Source organism: Balaenoptera ricei, chromosome 17, assembly GCF_028023285.1.
Source record: "Balaenoptera ricei isolate mBalRic1 chromosome 17, mBalRic1.hap2, whole genome shotgun sequence".
Taxonomy (NCBI): Eukaryota; Metazoa; Chordata; class Mammalia; order Artiodactyla; family Balaenopteridae; genus Balaenoptera; species Balaenoptera ricei.
In genome coordinates, this window is record NC_082655.1 from 30,271,325 (window position 1) to 30,291,008 (window position 19,684).

Below are 19,684 nucleotides of genomic sequence, written 5' to 3' on the forward strand. Positions count from 1 at the left end.
GAAATTGGCCAATATTAAAGATTAGTTCAGAGTGCTTAGGAGAGTTTCAGGAGAGTTCCCATTTTAAAACTATTTTTTTTGCAAAGGAGGAGAGGGAAGAGTTGCCTGCAGAGAAAAGGAGATATAGAAGTTCTTAATAACTATTATGAGGAAGAAAGAATATTTGTCACTAAAAGTCTGTATTAAGATTATTTACACAGTCCTGTGTGGAGAAGACCTAACCGGGCGTATGGGCAAATTTATTCTGGGGTGTCTTCATGACAGTGGAAATACAAATTTGTAATATCACTAGAATATCTGGAGCCATTTAATCATTGGAAATATTGCAGGCCTGTGTCTCTTTAGAAGACATCCATTCATCTGTCCATCCGTCCACCCACCAATTATTGAATAAATGCCTCTGTGTGCACTTGTCCACTTCAAGCAGAACCTCACCTGAGCCTCAGGAGAGCTCTTCAAAGTTTGGAGCTTAAGGTCGTCTTCTGTAGTTCTGCTCGCTAATCAGCCTTTCTGTGAGTGAACACAGAACGGTAAATGGTGATGAGTGAAAGAGAACACCACTTACATCTGAAAATTATGGTTGTCATTAAGTTGTGGCTTATGTGATCATTCATGTAATTGTTCAGTGTGCATATGCAATATACATAATTGGTGGCTTCTTTAATTTAATAGTGGACTTGAGCTATCTGAAAAAATACTCAGTTCCATACTCTCGTGAATAGATATGAATATAGAGGATAACTCCATATTAAGTGATCTTGCTTTAAAGACATTTCACATTTCTCTATTACACTCCATTACCTTGAGTTATATCTCCTTTAGATAGTCTAAACAAGCCCTTAATATACTTTGTAAAGAATATTTTTTAAACAGTGAGTTCCCAGAGCTCCATTTGCGTGTGCTCAGAAATGTGATTGGGAAAGAAAAAAGCTGCTAATCAGTCAGAGCCTGACAAAACTTTGAGTTAGAGTCTACTGAAAGGAAAGCATGGTAGAATTTTGCCAGAGAATTTTAATAGAGCTCATGAGTATTTAGAAATTAAGTATTAATATGAGACATATCTATTCTCATATTGAACTGAATGCATTTGGGGAAAGATTGAAAACATATTTTTCTTATCATCCTGAGACTCCTGAGACGTAATGCACATGGAGTTGAGTAATTCTTTTTTTTATGATGTTAGAAATATCAAGCCCTGTTGATTCTCACAGAGCTCATATGTCTGCCTGCTTATCATAATTTCACTTCTTTTCTAAGTATTGTCCAATAAATATGTCTTTAAACTTTTGGAGGCAGGAGGGTGACTTCAAAATTAAAATTCCTGGCTAGTTTTGGTCTTTGGGTGCAGTGTCAGGCAACCAAACATCTGTTCAATTCAAAAAACGTAATCTATTGAACAATTATTATGGCACTCCTGATAGATGCTACCCATAGCATCCACTCAGGGTTTGAGAAAAGTAACTATGTCTATTCTATGATATAGCATATCCAAAAAATACTACTACTACTACAGAGTGAGACAGAAATTGTCTAATACTTCAGACCTTTAGACATTTCTTTTCTTTTTAATGATAAAATTCTAAAATAAATCCTGCTTTAACTATAGGATTTGTAATCTGAATGTAAGCCTATTGCCCTATTATCCAATGGATTCTATGCTCTTATAACCATAGATTTTATTTGCTTCTTATTAATCTTTTTTTCTTTAATCCCACAGTTAAGTATTCTACTAAGTATTTGGTCATTTAAGAACTCCTAAGAGACACAAAAATGGGAAATGTCTCTCATTAAGTTTTCCATAAAGATTTTACTTCTTTGCATATCTTCATTTTCACTGGCACCATAGTCTTCAGTTATGGTGAATTTAAAACTTAAATGACTAATTGCATAATACTAGATTAAATATCAGTTTCTAAAATGAACTTTTATTTCATTCTAATTCTAAAACACATAAGTAAAATCTCGCCCTACTTAAGACCAAAAGTTTATCAAGTAGATTTATTATTTATCAAAGATTATATATAAATGTTCTACTTTTAAATATAAATATATGTAAATAAACCTAAATCAATACATCACAATAAATGCATCACTTTTCTAAAATGTATATTTCAAAAATGCAAAGAGTAGTCTTCTGAAAGATTTTCCAAAAACGTTATGAACTGTGTCATAATCCAAAAGACTAAAAATTTTAATTGACCTTAAGGGTCCTCTCTTTCTAACTTGACTCAGTCAGTCATTTATGGAGACAGCCTGAATGTAATACTACAAAGCAAGAGAAAAATTTCTATTGAGGTTTTTCTGTCATTGGCAACTAATGTAATCTTTATGAAGCTGTCTCATCATTTATAAAAAGTCAGGATAATTATATCTGCTTCACAATGATAGTGAGAGGATTAAATTAGATACTGCATATAAAAACAAAAGAATGTGACACAGTTGATTCATTAAACATTAATTCCTTCCTTTTCCTCCAAGTGACAAGATTAAACTAAACACAAGCAAACTTATGATGTGCTATCTATAAGTAAAATTTCTTTCATAGAAAATGCCTGAATACAAGGGTGTAGAGTTTCTGACTGTTGACAGTCATCTAAGCCCCTTCTTTTTAGCTTCAGTTTTCTAATCTCTAAAATGGAATTAAAATACATACCTGATGAGTTTGCAGTAAGAATTAAAAGAGGTTTGTATAAAACACATAGTATTTTTGTTTAGTTTCACAGAACTTTTCCTACTAAAACATCTAATGTCATGAGATGTATTTAATCTAAATACAATTAATAAACACATTTTCTGAAATAGTTCAGCAAAACTTCCTCTTGTTGTTCTGAACAGGCAATAGTGGTACCTTAGGCAAATAGTCATTACAAACTGAATTGCGTCTATTTTGTAATACTTCTGGGTAGCACATTTATTTTTTTCTAACCTTTGTCTGCAAAAACTTGGTTGCAGTTATTCTTAGAAACATTAACACTAAAGAAATATTGCTCTCAATGTTATCATTGTGTCAAAGCTTAGCTGATTGCTTCATGTTTTTGGCAATTCACAGTTATTGTGGGAATTAAATAGTTTACATTGATAATGGCATGGAAACAAGGTTTGGAATTCTTTGGGGGTGGAGAATCAGGTATTGTGACTGTCAACATTCAGCAGTCATCTCTGTTCAGAGATAATTAAAGCATCATCACGTACCTTGAGCGTACACCAGACAAACTTTGCATTAGGTGATCAAGAATTTAATTACTAACAAACCATAAAAAAAGAAAGAAAAGATAAATAAAAAGAAAATAGTATTTAGACTCCATCATAAAATTACATTGGCTGATTGTCTTACTGTCCAAGTCAACTTGGAACATACTCCTGCTATACCAAGATATGATTCATAAATTTATCATTCATTTAAAAAATAGTTATACAGCAACTATTTGGTGTCAGATTCTCTTCTGGGGGTAAGGATATCCATCCATTTTTATTTAACAAAGATTTGCTGAGTTCCTATAACATGCCAGATACTGTTCAGACAACTGAGAAGAGAAAAAAGATGTACTGTCCGTGGCTTCAAGAAAACTAGAATTTGGTGGGGAAAGAGATAGGTAAGCAAACAATTATATTCTGTAATTGTTTGCTAGTGGTGAGGCCAGGGTGCCAGGGGACTAGTGAAACACACAGGAGGAATGTTAAAATCATGATAGAGGCAGAAGGATGAGGGCAGAATCCCGCATCTGCAGAGTCTTCTCAAGGCTTTTGTTGAATGCTTATTATGATTCAGGCATTGCTTAAGCTTTTTTGATGCTTATTATGCTTATTATGATGCAGGCATTGCTTAAGCTTTATGGGTATTAACTTAGTTAGTCCTCACAATAGCAGTTTGAGGGAACTACTGTGGTTAGCCCCATTTTATAAATTCCACAGGCAGCTTGAGTATTTTCCTAAGGTTACATAGCTGGAAAGGTTGATCCAGGATTAGAACATAGGCAGGATGGCTCTAATGGGGAGACAGTGGCTAAGTATTCAAAATGAAGAAAACAGGATACTCTAGAGAGCATAAACATATATATTTGCCAGGAGTCATGAGAATGGGTGTGAGGGGTGTACACCTAAATGCATAACCTAATTCTCATAATCAAAGGCAGGAGAGCAGGGGCAGACGAGGTTAGAAAGATCCACAGAGGGAAATCAAAGAAGCTGAATTTTTTCCTTGAAAGCAGTGAGGAGTCATTGTCAGTATATAAGGACAATGGTGACCTTATCATTTTAGAAAGATCACCCCAGTCACAACGTAGGAACAATGCATCAGAAAGTTGACAAGCCTGGAAACAGAGGGACCAGGTGGCTATTTTGCCATTATTAAAATATTAACAAATACTTAGCGAGTATGAGCCAATCTTCTTAGCCCCTTGCATATCATTTAATTATGATAACATCTCTATAAGCTAAGTGCTATTATTAACCTTATATGACAGATAATGAAATTAAGCACGGGAAGGTAAATAACTCCCAAATATTACAGTACTAGCAAGTGAACAAGCTGAGATTTGAACCCATAGAGTCTGGTTCTTGAGTCTGTACATTATCCACCATACTATGATAGGGAGAAAAGGTAGATTGAAGGTGGTTTTCATCAGATTCTCAAAAGGATCTTCTGGGAGAGAAATAATGGGGTCAGGTTCAAACAAGGGCAAATGGAAAGGCAAGTGAAGGGGAAATTTGTGAATAAAGAAGCATTAGAATCAACAAGAAATAACCACTTATTTAGAAGTAGACTCTAATATATTATAAATTCCAAGTTTCTGGGTTGACTAATTTTGATGATATTTCTTAAAATCAGCAACATGTGAAGAGAAACAGGCTCTGGAGGGAAGATCTAGTTTGAGGCATTGGACTGAGGTGACTATGGGACAGTTAGACTCTGGAAGGTAGGGGAATGAGAGTCAGGAGTTCAGTAGTAAAATCCTGATGAGCATGTAGATTGGTGTGTCCTCAGAGGAGATAATTGGTAAGGCCATGCAGCAAATGAAATCATTGAAAGTGTGTATAAAGCAATGACTCAACCATTTAGGGGTTATAAATCCATTCAAGAATCTGATGAAAACTAATCTACTTTTCTTTCCTACTTAGTGCAAATACCCAGGCACAAATCTATGCACAATTTCAGAGAATTTACAGAATGAATTACAGAAATATTTAGCATACAGAAGTTGCATAATATATTATGAACTCACTTTAAAATAATAAGAATGTAAAATCAAAGACAGAAAATTGGGAGTTCTTTAGGGGACTGAAAAAAGGAGACCAAAATAGGGGTTATAGTAGAGAGAAAAGACTGTTATGAAGGGTCTTATTTTAGTGGCAAATAAGCAGAAAGGTCAAATGAAAAAACAGACTGAAGTGAACTTTGGAACTGGGATGTTACCTTCTATAGGGAGAGTTTGAGTGAACTGTAGAGCTCAGTTGCATAGATTGAAGACTAAAATGAGTAAGATGAAGTAAAAGCAGAAAATGTTGTCTACCCACATCCAAATGTTGAATGTGAAAGGATAGATATCAGTTTTGGGTAGAGAAGCACAGAGAATAGGGAGGAATAAAAGAAACTTAAATACCAAGAGACATGAGCATGTTTATATACTTAGTTCCTTAATATGAAGTATAAAAATTTCAAATCATAAGGAGCTTCTCTTGAAGTTTATTTTAAAAGTTTCTTTCAGATCATGTGAAAGAGATAATGATTAATACTAAAAATTTTTAAGTGATCTCAATTATTTGGTTTGAAGTATCTTTCCCAGAGGCTGATTGCAGTGGTACAGAACGTTTGATCATTATTTTCGGTCTTCTGGCCTTCTGAAAAGGGGAAATGAGGCATTTGCTTCCTTTCCAGTGCTGAGGGGACATTTGGCTCTGTTCTCAGAATAATTCTACCATCTGAAAGGAATTTACCTCCTATGCAGTGTCTACTGAGTTTGTGAAGTAAATCATTCGGTCAAGGGACGAGATAGTTTGAACTCCTGCAAGTCCCTTGAGTTAAGAACAACTCTTAAAAACATCACAAATGATGGGAGGAAATTAAAACTTTTTGAATGTTACTCATATAAACATTGATAAAAATAGAAAATATCATTTTTATTGACTTAGTAAACTACTTGGTTATCGTTGACTACTTGTAATGCACGTTTTAACATTAGGTAGAAAGAGAAAGAAAAATACAGGAAGTCATCTGCTGAACACTACAGTGAGCACTTGTTTCCATTTAATGAGGGAAGTGCTTTATCTTGACAGAAAATTATATGTCAAACATTTACAATTTCCTTAAAATGAACCACACTTCTAGCACTTCCTTTCACAAAACCTAATGGCTTAAGGGGAAAGTGACTATTTATTTTTGGAAATGGTATGTTTCTCCTTTTTGATGGAGCATGTTATCTGCCTTTTGAAAAGTCGTAATTTCCGTAAAAAAAAAAAAAAATTGTGTGAATAGCAGATAGCCAAACTAATGATAACAAAATAAAAAATAATACAGTCCTTGACCTCTCCCATGAACTATTTCTAAACCACATCTTTTGGGGGAGATTTGAAATTTTGTGGTTAATTCTCTTTTGGAATTAGAGTTTCAATTTCAGAAACAAAACTGTCTGAAATGGAAAGGGATATCCCCTGATTCCAGCTGGGCCTGGAAGTTACCAGGGTGAAAGGCCATGAAAAAAGGAGTGTTGCCCTGATGTTCTAACATTACTATGAACAAACCCTGTTCCTTCTTCTCTTGTGCTTTCATGGCCTGGTTGGCTAAAGCAAAGAAGCACAAAATATTTTGAATAGAATTTTAACTAAATCATTTCCTGGACTCATCGATACTCAGGTCCAATTCAACAGTTTTTTTTTTCTAAGTCCAGAGACGAAATGGGACAGTGGATACTAGTTACAGATAAGCTATGGTACTTTGTACTAAGCCAAATAGCACCTATAATTACTCAGAGAGAAAGTAAGGAAAAAACATTCTATTAACATCATTCAGTATGTGTATATCACAGGAACCATAGAGTGAAACCCTTATAAAATCTCTTATGCTTTAAGAACAGAGGAAAAATAAACCCTGAAAAATGTTGCAAATATATGGTTGGGCTTAAATATATATAAACAAAATATTGACTTTTAGCTTAAGATTTTTCTAAAAGTCCAATGCTAAGAAGCTTTAAAACTGATGATTAAAAACATTTTTAGAGGGCTTCCCTGGTGGCGCAGTGGTTAAGAATCCGCCTGCCAATGCAGGGGACATGGGTTCAAGCCCTGTTCCAGGAAGATCCCACGTGCTGCAGAGCAACTAAGCCTGTGCGGCACAACTACTGAAGCCCGCACGTCTGCAGCCCGTGCTCCGCAACAAGAGAAGCCACCACAATGAGAAGCCTGCAAACCGCAACAAAGAGTAGCCCCCGCTGGCCGCAAGTAGAGAAAGCCCACATGCAGCAGCAAAGACCCAACACAGCCAAAAATTAATTAATTAATTAAAAAAAATTTTTTTTAGCTTCCTATGGGAGCTCATCATCTATTTTCAACTAAAGAATACCAACAATATGACTGCTTCTAAGTACATTGGAATCTCATCCTACTACTGGCTTGGATGTTCACATTCTGAGTGGGACCATCTCTGGTAAGGAATCACACTAATATGTGACCTACCAAGAATAGATAAATAAGTCATAAAATTTTTGATGAATTTATGATAAAGTTAAATTATTAAATTTAATACCAATTAAGTCAAACCTCTTTTAATTTTATCATGTCTTTAAGTGTACTCATAATTAATTTTAGGTGTGAACATTCTGTTTTCACAATCAGTGTGAGTTCCTTTGGAACAATGAATCTGAACTGTGGGTTTAATTTTAAGTGACAATTTTGTTCTAAAGGAAGGTTTTGCCGGTTGCTTTGGCCCCATGTACACACTCGCAAGTGCACAAATAAACCAAATCTCAACCAAAATTAATCCAGCCCATGTCCCTAGAACTAGGACTTAGATTGAGATGGTTTCCTCACCAGTGTCTTGAAGCAGCTATGACGTATGCCATCAAGAGGGCGGGCATGGTAGCCTAGATAGAACAGGAAGAAGGACAACTGACTTTAAGCCCCAGTGCTGCTGCCACGTTGCTTAACATAAAAGTACTACACGCCTTAGAGTTTGCCTGGTGTCCTAGACAAACTCATGCATTTTATGACTCCTATCAATCATTCCATATCTTCTCTTGATTTTGTGTCACTCATAATGACTGAGGAAACCCAAAGTTAGAGTAGAATCCCATGTATACCCCCAGGTAGGAAAGTAGTATTCATCAAGTATATCTCACCACAAGAGTAAGAACCAAAGTGACATACCTATGGTGACAGTCAGCCTTTATTTATTTAAAACTTCAAAGTGGCATTTTTTTTGTCAGTTTTCAAAAGCATCTGGCAACTACTCTCCATGTTTTACAGCATTGCCCAAGGACTTTCATTCCATTTTTAACGGCTTTTGCTGAAATCAATTATTTGTCCACTCAGAGCACAAAAGATGCCCTTTAAGTCTTCCCACATGTGTGAGAAATCATTTATTGAAAATCAGTATATTCCAGTCAGGCTGAAGACATTACATGGGAAATTAACACACATGAAACACCTGAACTATCTTTGTTAATGAAATGACCTTCTGAACAAATGGCAAGGATCATGTAGCACTCATAACTGCCCATCAGGGTGCCCAAAGGGAAAACACAGAAATGAATTTTATAAAAAGCGAATGATCACTTGATTAAACAAAGATTGTGTGTAAATCCATCTTCAACTTTTAGTAATTTTTTTTCATTCTTAGTTGCTCTAAGTGTAATATGCATTGTATACATTCAGTTACATATGTGAGTCACTTCACATTAGTGGAGTGTTAGAAAATTTATTTAAATACACTAATCAAACAAAAATAGAAATATGTAGAATTACTTCACGTTTCATTATTCCACACTGAAACAAGTACCATAAAATTAGCAATCCACATATGACATAGGGTACTATGCATGTCCACATGGATTTAATCATTTATGTACCTTATACGTCTCAATAGCACAGGGAGATCAGCTCGGTGCTTTGTAACCACCTAGAGGGGTGGGATAGGGAGGGTGGGAGGGAGATGCAAGAGGGAGGGGATATGGGGATGTATGTATACGTATAGCTGATTCACTTTGTGATACAGCAGAAACTAACACACCATTGTAAAGCAATTATACTCCAATAAAGATGTTAAAAAAAAAATTCTCTGAACGGTTGATTGCAGGGTTGTAGGGCTTATTTTAAATATGACTCCTTTGTAAGAATCAAAAAATTAAAGACAGATAAAAATTTTTAAATGTATATATTTACCTACAATTATATGTAATGAGTAATATATTTTCCATATAATGTATCTCTTTAAGTAGTAAAATTTTAAGAAAATTTTTAAATATCATAATGGCAAATTTTCTGCAGTGTTTTCATAAAAGCTTTTTCTAATAATTCAATTCATTATCATCAGCATGAATTAATTTACACCATAATACCATGATGCCTTTCTAAAAGTATATAATTTATCCCTTGTGTTATATATTGCCCAAACTATTATCATTTCTTATTTTTGCCTACTTTAAAAAAATTACTATTTTTTCCTCATACCCACAAAAAAGCTTTTAGTTATCAATTTTCTCATTGTTTTCAGGCCTGATTCTAGAAGATGAGCACAAACACAGACATATGCCCACTCTCACCTTCCCAACCAGCCCTCCTCTAAACTTGTAGCTGCTAGCAAATGGTCCATAGGCTGGGGGATCAATAATTAGGCTTCTGAGAATAATATCTAAAACTAATGGGGGTAAATCCTGATCAGCATGACTTTTAGGGTATGGACATTATTAAATCCAATGTGGCTGCTCAGGGACCTCTTACTTCCTAATCCTCTGTTTGCTTTTGAAGTTGTGGGCCATCACTGCTTCATATTGCTGCTGAGAGCTCCCGTCTCACAGAAATTCTGCTACCTGTTCCTCTCGTCTACCTTCATCTCAACATTTTTCTTCTTTCTTGTCATTTCTGCCTCCTGTCATTCTTCCCATACTTCCTGCTTCCATGAGAAGAGCCTATACCCATTCATAATTAAGGCCTGTCCTGATTCACCTAAGACCCTAGGGTGGGACCTTTTCAGCTAAGTATTGCTGGGGATTCATTCTGTGACAAATAACGTATTAGAGTTCTATTTGGGTTTGACATTACTTTAGAAGCCAGTAAGAAGTAGTTTTGGCTTTACAGTTAAAGACTTCCACTACTTATAAGCTTTGGTGAAGTTAGATAGCATCTCAGAGTTTCAGTTTTCTCATATATAAAATGACATATTGACAAATCCATCTCATAAGATGTTTATGAGTGTGAAATGAAATGAAGCATATAAAACATACTTAGCATGAGAAATTCAGAGTTGAGCACATAATTAGTATTCAATGAATGCTAGTTGATTTTATGATGATCATGATTATTATATTCCCACCAAGATGATAGTTAAGATTTTACATATTATCTACAAAATATATACACATAAAGAATTTAAATTAGAATAAAAACAGTTCTTTTTACAAAAAATTTAATTAAAATAATAATGCAGCAAGTAAACAATGTTCAAGTGTTCCCTTATACCACAGTTAAAAGGAAAAGGAATAGTAGATTTTTAAAAAGGAAGCCTTTAACTACTTAACCAAAGACTTCAGATTGAAAGTATTTATAAATATGTTTGTTACATTGTGACATAGCAATTTATGTTATATATATATATTAGATTAAAAAAATAGGTAATTGCCATTTTTGTAGGTTAAAAACAATCATGCTGAGTTATCAACCCACAGATATTTAGGTTCATATGCATATATTTTATATGAAATAAAATACCAATTCTGAAAGTTTTAATTTATAAGCTTAAAACTCATATGTGTTTATATAGCTATACATATGTGATACGTATTTATGAAATCATCGGTAAGTCTTCCTCACCCACCCACAAAATATTGAAATATTGAATATTGCCTACAAACCTTTAAACATATTTTCTACACCCTTGAAATGCAAAATATTACCTTCTTCTACTTCTAAAAGTCCTTTCAAGTAAATTAGGATACCAGGGAATTTCTTAAATGGCCTTTCCATGAAATACGCACACACCTGGCTGAAGACTAGAGAATCTAATCAATCAGTTTTTTGCTTGTTTGCACCTTGTCAGATATGCCATTTTACTCATCTGTATGTTCAGTTACCTTCAGTGACCTGTTGTGTTGAAAATCACAGGCTAGGGTCAGTTCCTTGTACTATGATCTCCTTAATGCTAATGGTCCAAAAAGTACCACAAGAAATATCCTTAAACCAATAACATGATCTGCATACATTCTGATGTTTGCTAAATACTGGAGAGATATGAATGATTAGCCACATCTAAGATTTAAAAAGAATAATTGAAGAATTGATCCCTTTATAGCAACTTATTAGGAATTAAGTAGGATCAAGGGCTCCTGCTTTTTATATTGTCTCTGGTAGCAAGGCTAATTGTCTTCTGCATTCTCTACTAGGTTTTCTGAGACTCAGAATTACGAATTCCACATTCCAGGAAGTTTTCTCTTGAGGGTTCATGTGATTTGAAGTGACCCTCTGCCTTAGCTTTCATGGTTCTTCCCTCAAGTCAGCCCAGTGGTAGATATGCCATCTGGGTTGGAATTGAGTAGGCAAATGAAGGCAAGGACCAGATAAAATTAACAGCTGCTGGAGTCAGCGTCTCAGGTTGCTCATTGACTGAATGTCGGCTGGTGAAAGACAGACATGCACCTGCTTATGTCCCTGTTCTTTCCCTTTAGATCACAGAGATTTGGTTGTATAGATAAGGGATGAATAATGATTCCTTCCTAAGACTTTCCTAAGATTTATTTGCTGATATTGATGTGGGTAAAGTCTTTGAACTGGCATACCAAGCTCTTAAAATTTAGTTCAGATAGCTTTTTTACATGTTTTATTCATTCAGGTGTTATCTCTTCTGAACAGACTTCCCCAAGTCTACCTGGTCAGAAATAGAGTGTAGTCTCTGCACCTACTCTCAATGCACTTGATACATATCTCCAAAACAGCAATTGTGTGCATTATCTCTGTTTGGTATTATATTTAAACTGGTAACATTAGACTGAGAAGCTGTTGCTGGCCATCTTGTGACCAGGTAGAGAGTCAGCAACAAGTGAGTCAAGAAAAAGATAAGTAAACCAATTCCTGATCACACTGTTTGAAACCTGATCATACTTTCCCTAAAGCTCTATCCTAGATTGTTGAATTACATGATTCAATAAATTATCTTTTTGCTCCAGCCAGCTTGAGTTAGGTTTTTCCCTATCATGGAAGATACTAATCATAGGTATAGCTATCATGAGATATTATGGAAGACCTGCTAATGGGTCTTTCTCTCATCAGACTGTGATCACATTAAGGACAGGTTGTGGTTTTCTTACGTCTGTATCTCCATTGTCTTGAAAAAGTCATGCAAATAGCAGATGTTTAATCAATATTTACTGAAATTGTTAATATAGGATGGGTTAAACTAAGAAGGGACAGGAGGCAGTCTTTTAAATTGAGAGACAAATTAAAAGCCTCAGTCTGTTTATCTTATATTTAGGCTTTCATTAATTTTTAACGATGACAACTGAGGAAGGATAGTGGGATCAGTAAGAGAAAAAGAGAACATCGGTTTCGGAAGAAAATATTAGGTAACATTAAACAAATGAAAGTTGGGGTTGCATCAGGAACTGCTCAACAGGCAAGTAGAAATGAGGATCCGGAGGTCATGAGAGAAGCAAATACATGGTGTCAGAAATGCTTGTATCTTAGAAATCTGTGTAAAAGTTTGAAGCCATAGAAGATAGTTTGCAACAAGAGCAGATGAAAAAGGAATAGAGATCCAAGAATAGAATCTTGGTGAACATCTATTGGTAGGTGAGGAGAGGAACAGAACCCAATGAAGAGGAAAGAGAAAGGACAATTAGAGAAGTAGAAAAGGGACTAAGAGAGGTCAACACAAAAGGCAAGGGGAAAGATAGGCAAAGACAACTTCTGTAGAGGAAAAAGGTAGAGGAGACTTATTTTAAATGGTTTTGATCGTCATAGTAAACCATAAAACAAGGTCATATATAAATAGAGAAGACAGGAGTGAGATTTAATCTTGAAAAAAGTAGAAAGATTTGAAATACGCTTTTCAGGAAATGTAATAAAAAGTCTGTTAGAAATGACCAAGGGTTTGACTGAGAAGCATAGAGAACACAGCTGAGTTTAGAAAGTACACATTTCAGTGGTATTAAATAGCCTCATTTTAGTGTTTGCAGTCTAGAAATGGGGGTGAGAATGTGAATAAATGTCCTTCCTTCGGTCAGGATTTACCCATACAAGGGGTTAGTGGATGAAAGGACAGCGGAAGGAGGGCACTAGCAATTCCACCTGAACCGTGCTTAAATGCCTCACTCTCAGACTGAAGGTAGGAAGAAAGAAAAAGGAGGCTAGGAAGAGGTGGATAGTAATGGTGGGGATCTAGACTCTCAATTAGAAGAAAGACAAACTCATTAAGAATTAAAGAATGGGAGAGGAAAAAATAAGAGTATGTGGTCAAAGACGGAACTTTTAGATGTAAAGATCATTTTTTAAGAATTCATGCTTTTAAACCAGTGTATTATTAGAAGTTAAACCACTTTTACAGATAGCTAAAACACCTATATCAATCATCAGGGTTGCTCCTCCCTGCTCTGTCCAGTTGATGCTTCTTTTATCTTCTTCCATCAGGTTTTCCATGTTTGTCTCTTGTCATTTATCTTATATTCCTCCAGGCATTATCTTCCATCTTGCTGAATCTCAAGACCTCCTACAAAAATTTATCCTTAGTTCTGACACTTGCAATGTTCAGTTAATTCATCTTTCTTATTGCCTTTCTGTGTTTTAAAATGTTTACTGTGTGTCCAGTTTTACAATATCAAATCATAACACTGCATTTCAGAATTCTCCAATACTTAACAAAGAAAATAGGCATGAAAATTGAAGCTAGGAGATTAAATCTCTACAATCAACATATTGGTATATACATCATATATCATTTCATCTGAAATAATCTTTAATTCTTAATAAATAAAGCTTACAGTATACAGCAAGATTAGTTTACCTGGGTTTTTTACACTTAAATTTAACAATGGTGTGACTTGATGTAGTCAATGAATGAAATAAGCCAATTATTAGCCAACTCTGACAAGGAGAGGCCAGCTCAATATAATCCTAAATGTAACCAGTCAATTGTAACTTCCCTGCATTTAGTCAGCTACAGTATTTATATTTGAGGGTAGACGACAGCAGCATCCACCACTCCATTGGGTGGGTTGGCTAGCCTTCCACAGCCTGAGTGTCCTTTCCATAAGAAAGAATAATAATATAATGTTGCCATTGATGATATCATTATTACCATAACAGCAATAACTACCATTTCTTGGTACTTACTATAATTCAGTCACTCTGCATTATGTAATTCACATACTTGCCTCAGAGATATGTATAAGTTCCCCACTTTATAGATTAAAAAAAGAAAGAAAAACTCTGAAAGTCAATCTACTCTTATAGAAGGGGTCTTCAGATCATAGAATATAATACAAATATTAAAGGTAAGCTCTGAATGAAACTTTTAAATTGCTTTTAAATGCTGTATTACTCTAAAATGTAGCCTGGATCAAACTTTCAAGCATAATATTACTAATTAGTAAGTAATTAAAAACAAGCAGTCTAATCATCTGGAAAGAATGTATTTCAATTTTTCAAAAATATGAAACTATATTTCAAGAAAATGAAACATCTGTATCAGATATGTTGCCACAATGACAACGAATCCATAGTATAACCACAGCACTAATAGTACCTTTTATGGTAGACTCCTCAAACCATTTTGCCAGTTATAAGACTTACATTCATAGTTTGAACATTTTTATAAATTAGTTTCCAGAAAAATAAGATAGTATCCAACTTTTTCCTTTTTTCTGTGTTATTGAAAAAGTGTGTGAAATAGCTTCCCTCTTCCCACACAACAGTCTTTTCACCCACATCATCCTGAAGAGGAAAAGAAAAGGGGAAGGGAGGTGGCAGAGAAGTGGGAAGGGAATGCATTCTCCTTACATAACTAAATAAGGGAGGGCAGGAAGTGGTACATTGAACAAGAAAGCATTTTCTCTTTCTTTAGATAAATGATTTTCCCCACCTCTCACCCAAAAAAGAAAAATGGGTTTACCGTTGAATTCCTCTTGACCACATCTTCCTGTTTGTTCATCCTCTCAAGGGATTATAAATTTTAGTTAGTATTTCTTTACATCCTTTTTTTTTTTGCATCTGATTTGGTTATTTTCAACAGAAGAGCAAGCATTTAGAATTTAGGAAGGTTTTGTTTTAGAAAAATAATAGTCCATTTAGCTTAAAATAAGTAAGCACAAGTGAAATGCATTGACATGGTCTTGTTTTTGAAAACAAGACCTTTATATAATCCATTGACATGCCCAATGCCATTAAAAGTAGCTTCTTAATATATAAATATTCATTTTTAATTGCTATTTGCATACATTCTGTGCAATGCTTCTTCACCATCATATGATGTTAGTCCTCTGATTACTTATTTTGTGTTGATATTGCAATTGTTTTTTGTGTGTGTGTTTTTATTTAAATATTTATTTATTTGGTTGCATCAGGTCTTAGTTATGGCAGGCGGCCTGCTTAGTTGCGGCTCACCAGCTTCTTAGTTGTGGCACATGGGCTCCTCAGTTCTGGCAGGCAGGCTCCTTAGTTGTGGCATGCAAGTGGGATCTAGTTCCCGGACCAGGGATCAAACCTGGGCCCCCTGCATTGGGTGCGTGCAGTCTTAACCACTGTGCCACCAGGGAAGTCCCTGATATTGCAATTGTGATGGGTGGTGTTTAGAAGTAGCTTTTAATATAAGTAGGCAAAACCACTTGTGCAAACAGGAGCTATGTAGAGAACCATAATGCTATTAAATGTTATAATTCTATATTTTTGTTATAGCAACATATATGACATGGGTATTTCATTTCCTTGAACCATAGTAATTTTTGAAAATTTGAAATATTTATATTGAGATAGTCATTCTTTCTACAAAGATCAGACTGTTAATTTTTAATTACCTATAAATTAGTAACACCATGTGTCAAATATAAATCAGGTTAGTATTTTAGATTGTTAGAACATTTAAAATCATTTTAAGAGCACTGATTTATAGCTTACCTTTGATATTATTATTTTTAAATACCATAGTGACTCAGAGTGATTGAAAGCAGATAATTATTAAGTAACCAGAGACTTTAAGGGCAAGATTATAAAATATTCTTAGTCTTAACTTCAAAAAAAGGCTAATGAAGCAAACTGCTAAAATAACATGTATTTATTAGAAAATACTAAATCATAAATACTTTATGAAGATACCACCTATATCTTTAGCTGAGGACTATTAAATGAGTCATTTTTGTATTTTGATCTCGTTAATAAGAACTTAATAGTGGATGAAGCTCAGTGAATGAAATAAAGTTCCTCTCAGTAGAGATTATCTCTAATTAAATTTCTTTTTCCACTTGACTTCCAGCTTTTACTGAGCTCTTCCACCTATATAACTTAGTTTCAAATCTTATTAATTTTTTTTTTTTTTTTTAAAGTTGAATCCTCCTCCAGAGCTGGAGAAGCCCATGTGTTTTTTTTTTTTTTTTTTTTTTAAAGATTGATTGATTGATTGATTGCTATGTTGGGTCTTCGTTTCTGTGCTAAGGCTTTCTCTAGTTGCGGCAAGCGGGGGCCACTCTTCATCGCGGTGCTTGGGCCTCTCACTATCGTGGCCTCTCTCGTTGTGGAGCACAGGCTCCAGACGTGCAGGCTCAGTAGTTGTGGCTCACGGGCCTAGTTGCTCCGTGGCATGTGGGGTCTTCCCAGACCAGGGCTCGAACCCGTGTCCCCTGCATTAGCAGGCAGATTCTCAACTGCTGCGCCACCAGGGAAGCCCTAATTTTTGTTCTTCTATTTGTGTGTCATCCACCTGATAGTTTAACTTCAGACCATTAAATAAAAACCAACGGTTACTTCCCTTTTCATTCTAGATAGTTAAATTGGATCAGAGACTTCTTTCTACCTTTTAATTATTTTGAGAGTTTTTAAAAAATAAAAATTTCTAGGAGCTCTTCAATATAAAGCCACAGAAAAACAGTACAACCTTCTTTTAGCATCTTAAACCTCCATATTTTATTTTTATGTTTGAATTTATCTTCACCTCTCCCTCCTCCAAAAATGCTTTAGCATTTTTCAAACTTTCCTGTGAAATGTAGGTAAGAACGTTTTAGAAATTTTAGAGAAACACTGATGAAATTGTTACCAATTGCAGGTATTACATGATCAGGTTACTTGTCCCTTGAGTTGATGTTCTGGAAGTGATAGAGAAAAAAACTAGAAATTAAGCAAAATATATAAAGTATTCAGTTATAAACTGAGCACATATTTTTCCTATAGTTTTGTAATTCTGTGAGTCACCTCAAAATCTAGTATTGTTCTTATGATTGATTTTTCAATAAATGCAACATTGACATTTGTTTGGAGGAAATGAAGACTTGCTTACCTATACTTGGAGTCCATTTGGGCACTAATGGTACTGATATTCACATATTGCAATCTTTTTTGTTTTGTTTTGTTTTTGCAGTTTTACTAAAGGGAGGAAAAAAAGAGGAAGAAAAGCCATTTAGAGACTGTGCAGATGTATATCAAGCTGGTTTTAATAAAAGTGGAATCTACACTATTTATATTAATAATATGCCAGAACCCAAAAAGGTAAAACCAGAAGTGTTTGTTTATGAGATGTAAAGCAGATCCTAGTTGAATTGCTGAATAATCAGATTGATTTGTGGGCTTGTTAAACTGAAAATATATGTGCCTGAGCTCTTTTCTCCCAAAGATACTCTGTTTCCCAGGTCCATAAAAGATGAAAACCCTATTGTACAGACAGACCTCTTCCAACCCTCACATATCCCATCCCTATTTCACACAAAGTTTTCCATTTACCCTCTGCTCATTCCTGGAATGTCCCATTGTTCATAAATGCTTGCCTTGTACAGATTACATGTTGAAGTCACATATACTTCAAGTGCATGGAGATGAGTTAGGAACCATCTTCCAAAGTCCCAAGGACCCAGATGGTACACATCATCTACAGTTCAAATACCGTGGAGAGAGAGCTAGGGACATGTTTCTAGAACCACTGCTCCTATTAGGGTAGAGAAACATATTTGATCTTAACTCATAATCTTGAAAGGATTTGCTTTTCATATTTACCTAAAAGAGTGTGTTGGAGGATAGTTTTCATCAGTATATTGAACAGGATCCAAAGTAAACTCTGAAGTAAGAAAACACTGTCTTGCTGTCACACCTCCTCTATATACTCTTTCTCCCTATTTATTCGTCAAATCATCCATCCATTCCTTCATTCAATACATATTAAGTGTATGTCATTTATTTGTCAGTAAATGACTAGGGACATAATATAAAACAGTTCCCAGTGTAGTGGTGAAGACAGACAATTACACAGAAATTATAACATACTGTAGAAGTGTAGTGATAGAGGCTGTTTGAAGTAGGGTTTATGGAGAGCCTTGAGGAAAGCCCTGTTTTTCAACATATAAAAAACTTCAGCCAGATGCTCAAGACCCCAAGAGGACCACCTGCCCTTGCAGTGCTTTATCCTCAAAAGATGGAACAGTTTTTCTCCTTTCATTGCCCCACCTAAATTACCAGTCCTTTGTCCCCATTTCCTCTGGGTACTGTGCAAATGCTCTTGGAAGGCTTTCCCTGTTTCCCTTAAGCAACTTTGCATGACTCTCTCACTACCAGAATTCTATGAGGCAAGGATTTTACTTTTATCTTTGATTTCCCAGGACCCAGAATAGTTTCTGGCACATAATAGGTCCTCAGTAAATATGTGCTGAAATGAATGAATAAATAAATGACCTGCTGATGATAATATCAACACTTCTGTGTAGTATATAGTAAGTAAGCCTAACTTACTTAGTCATTCTGATTGTTAGTTTCCTTTGATGGGTGAGGGAAATGGATCATGGAGACCAGTTTGCCAGATGTCACACATATGTCAAGAGGGAGAGTCTGGACTCTACTATCCTCTCTGCTGATTTCAGTGAGGATTAGTGGTTTAAGTTAGCTCAATGATTTTTCCCTTTGCTGGAACAAAATTTTCTTCTGAAAAACGGTCTTCCATACTGACCTATAACAGGGGGAAGAGATAGAGAAAGTGCAGGGGGTAAAAGAGGTGGCAGGCAGTTATGGACATTGCTACCTGGGTCACCTACCAGAGAAGTCTGGTTTCACTGTATTTCATTTTGGGCTTCTGTGCAAAATTTTACTGAATCAGGTGTTCCATGTCTCAAAAAAAAAAAAAAAAATTGTGAAGGTACAATAGCAAGTTTAGGAGTAAAGAGGAGAGGGTAATTTATTGTAAAAATGAGCTTTTTGAATCCTTTGGATCGTATGACATGAAGCCTTCCTACTCTGCTTACTGATATCTTAAAATCATACTTAAGTTTAAATTCAATTCATGTGCACAGGCATGTATGCA

The 19,684-nt window shown here is 35.1% G+C and overlaps 1 protein-coding gene across 3 annotated transcripts in view; it reads left to right on the forward strand.

The window, feature by feature from the left end:
- The window catches only part of ANGPT1 (angiopoietin 1), a 262,121-nt gene that overhangs the window by 186,242 nt on the left and 56,195 nt on the right, over window positions 1–19,684 (forward strand). For all 3 annotated transcript variants that reach the window (XM_059901881.1, XM_059901880.1, XM_059901883.1), the window contains exon 5: window positions 17,762–17,889. In XM_059901881.1, coding sequence (XP_059757864.1) covers window positions 17,762–17,889 — 128 coding nt within the window. The remainder of the gene's footprint in view (window positions 1–17,761; window positions 17,890–19,684) is intronic.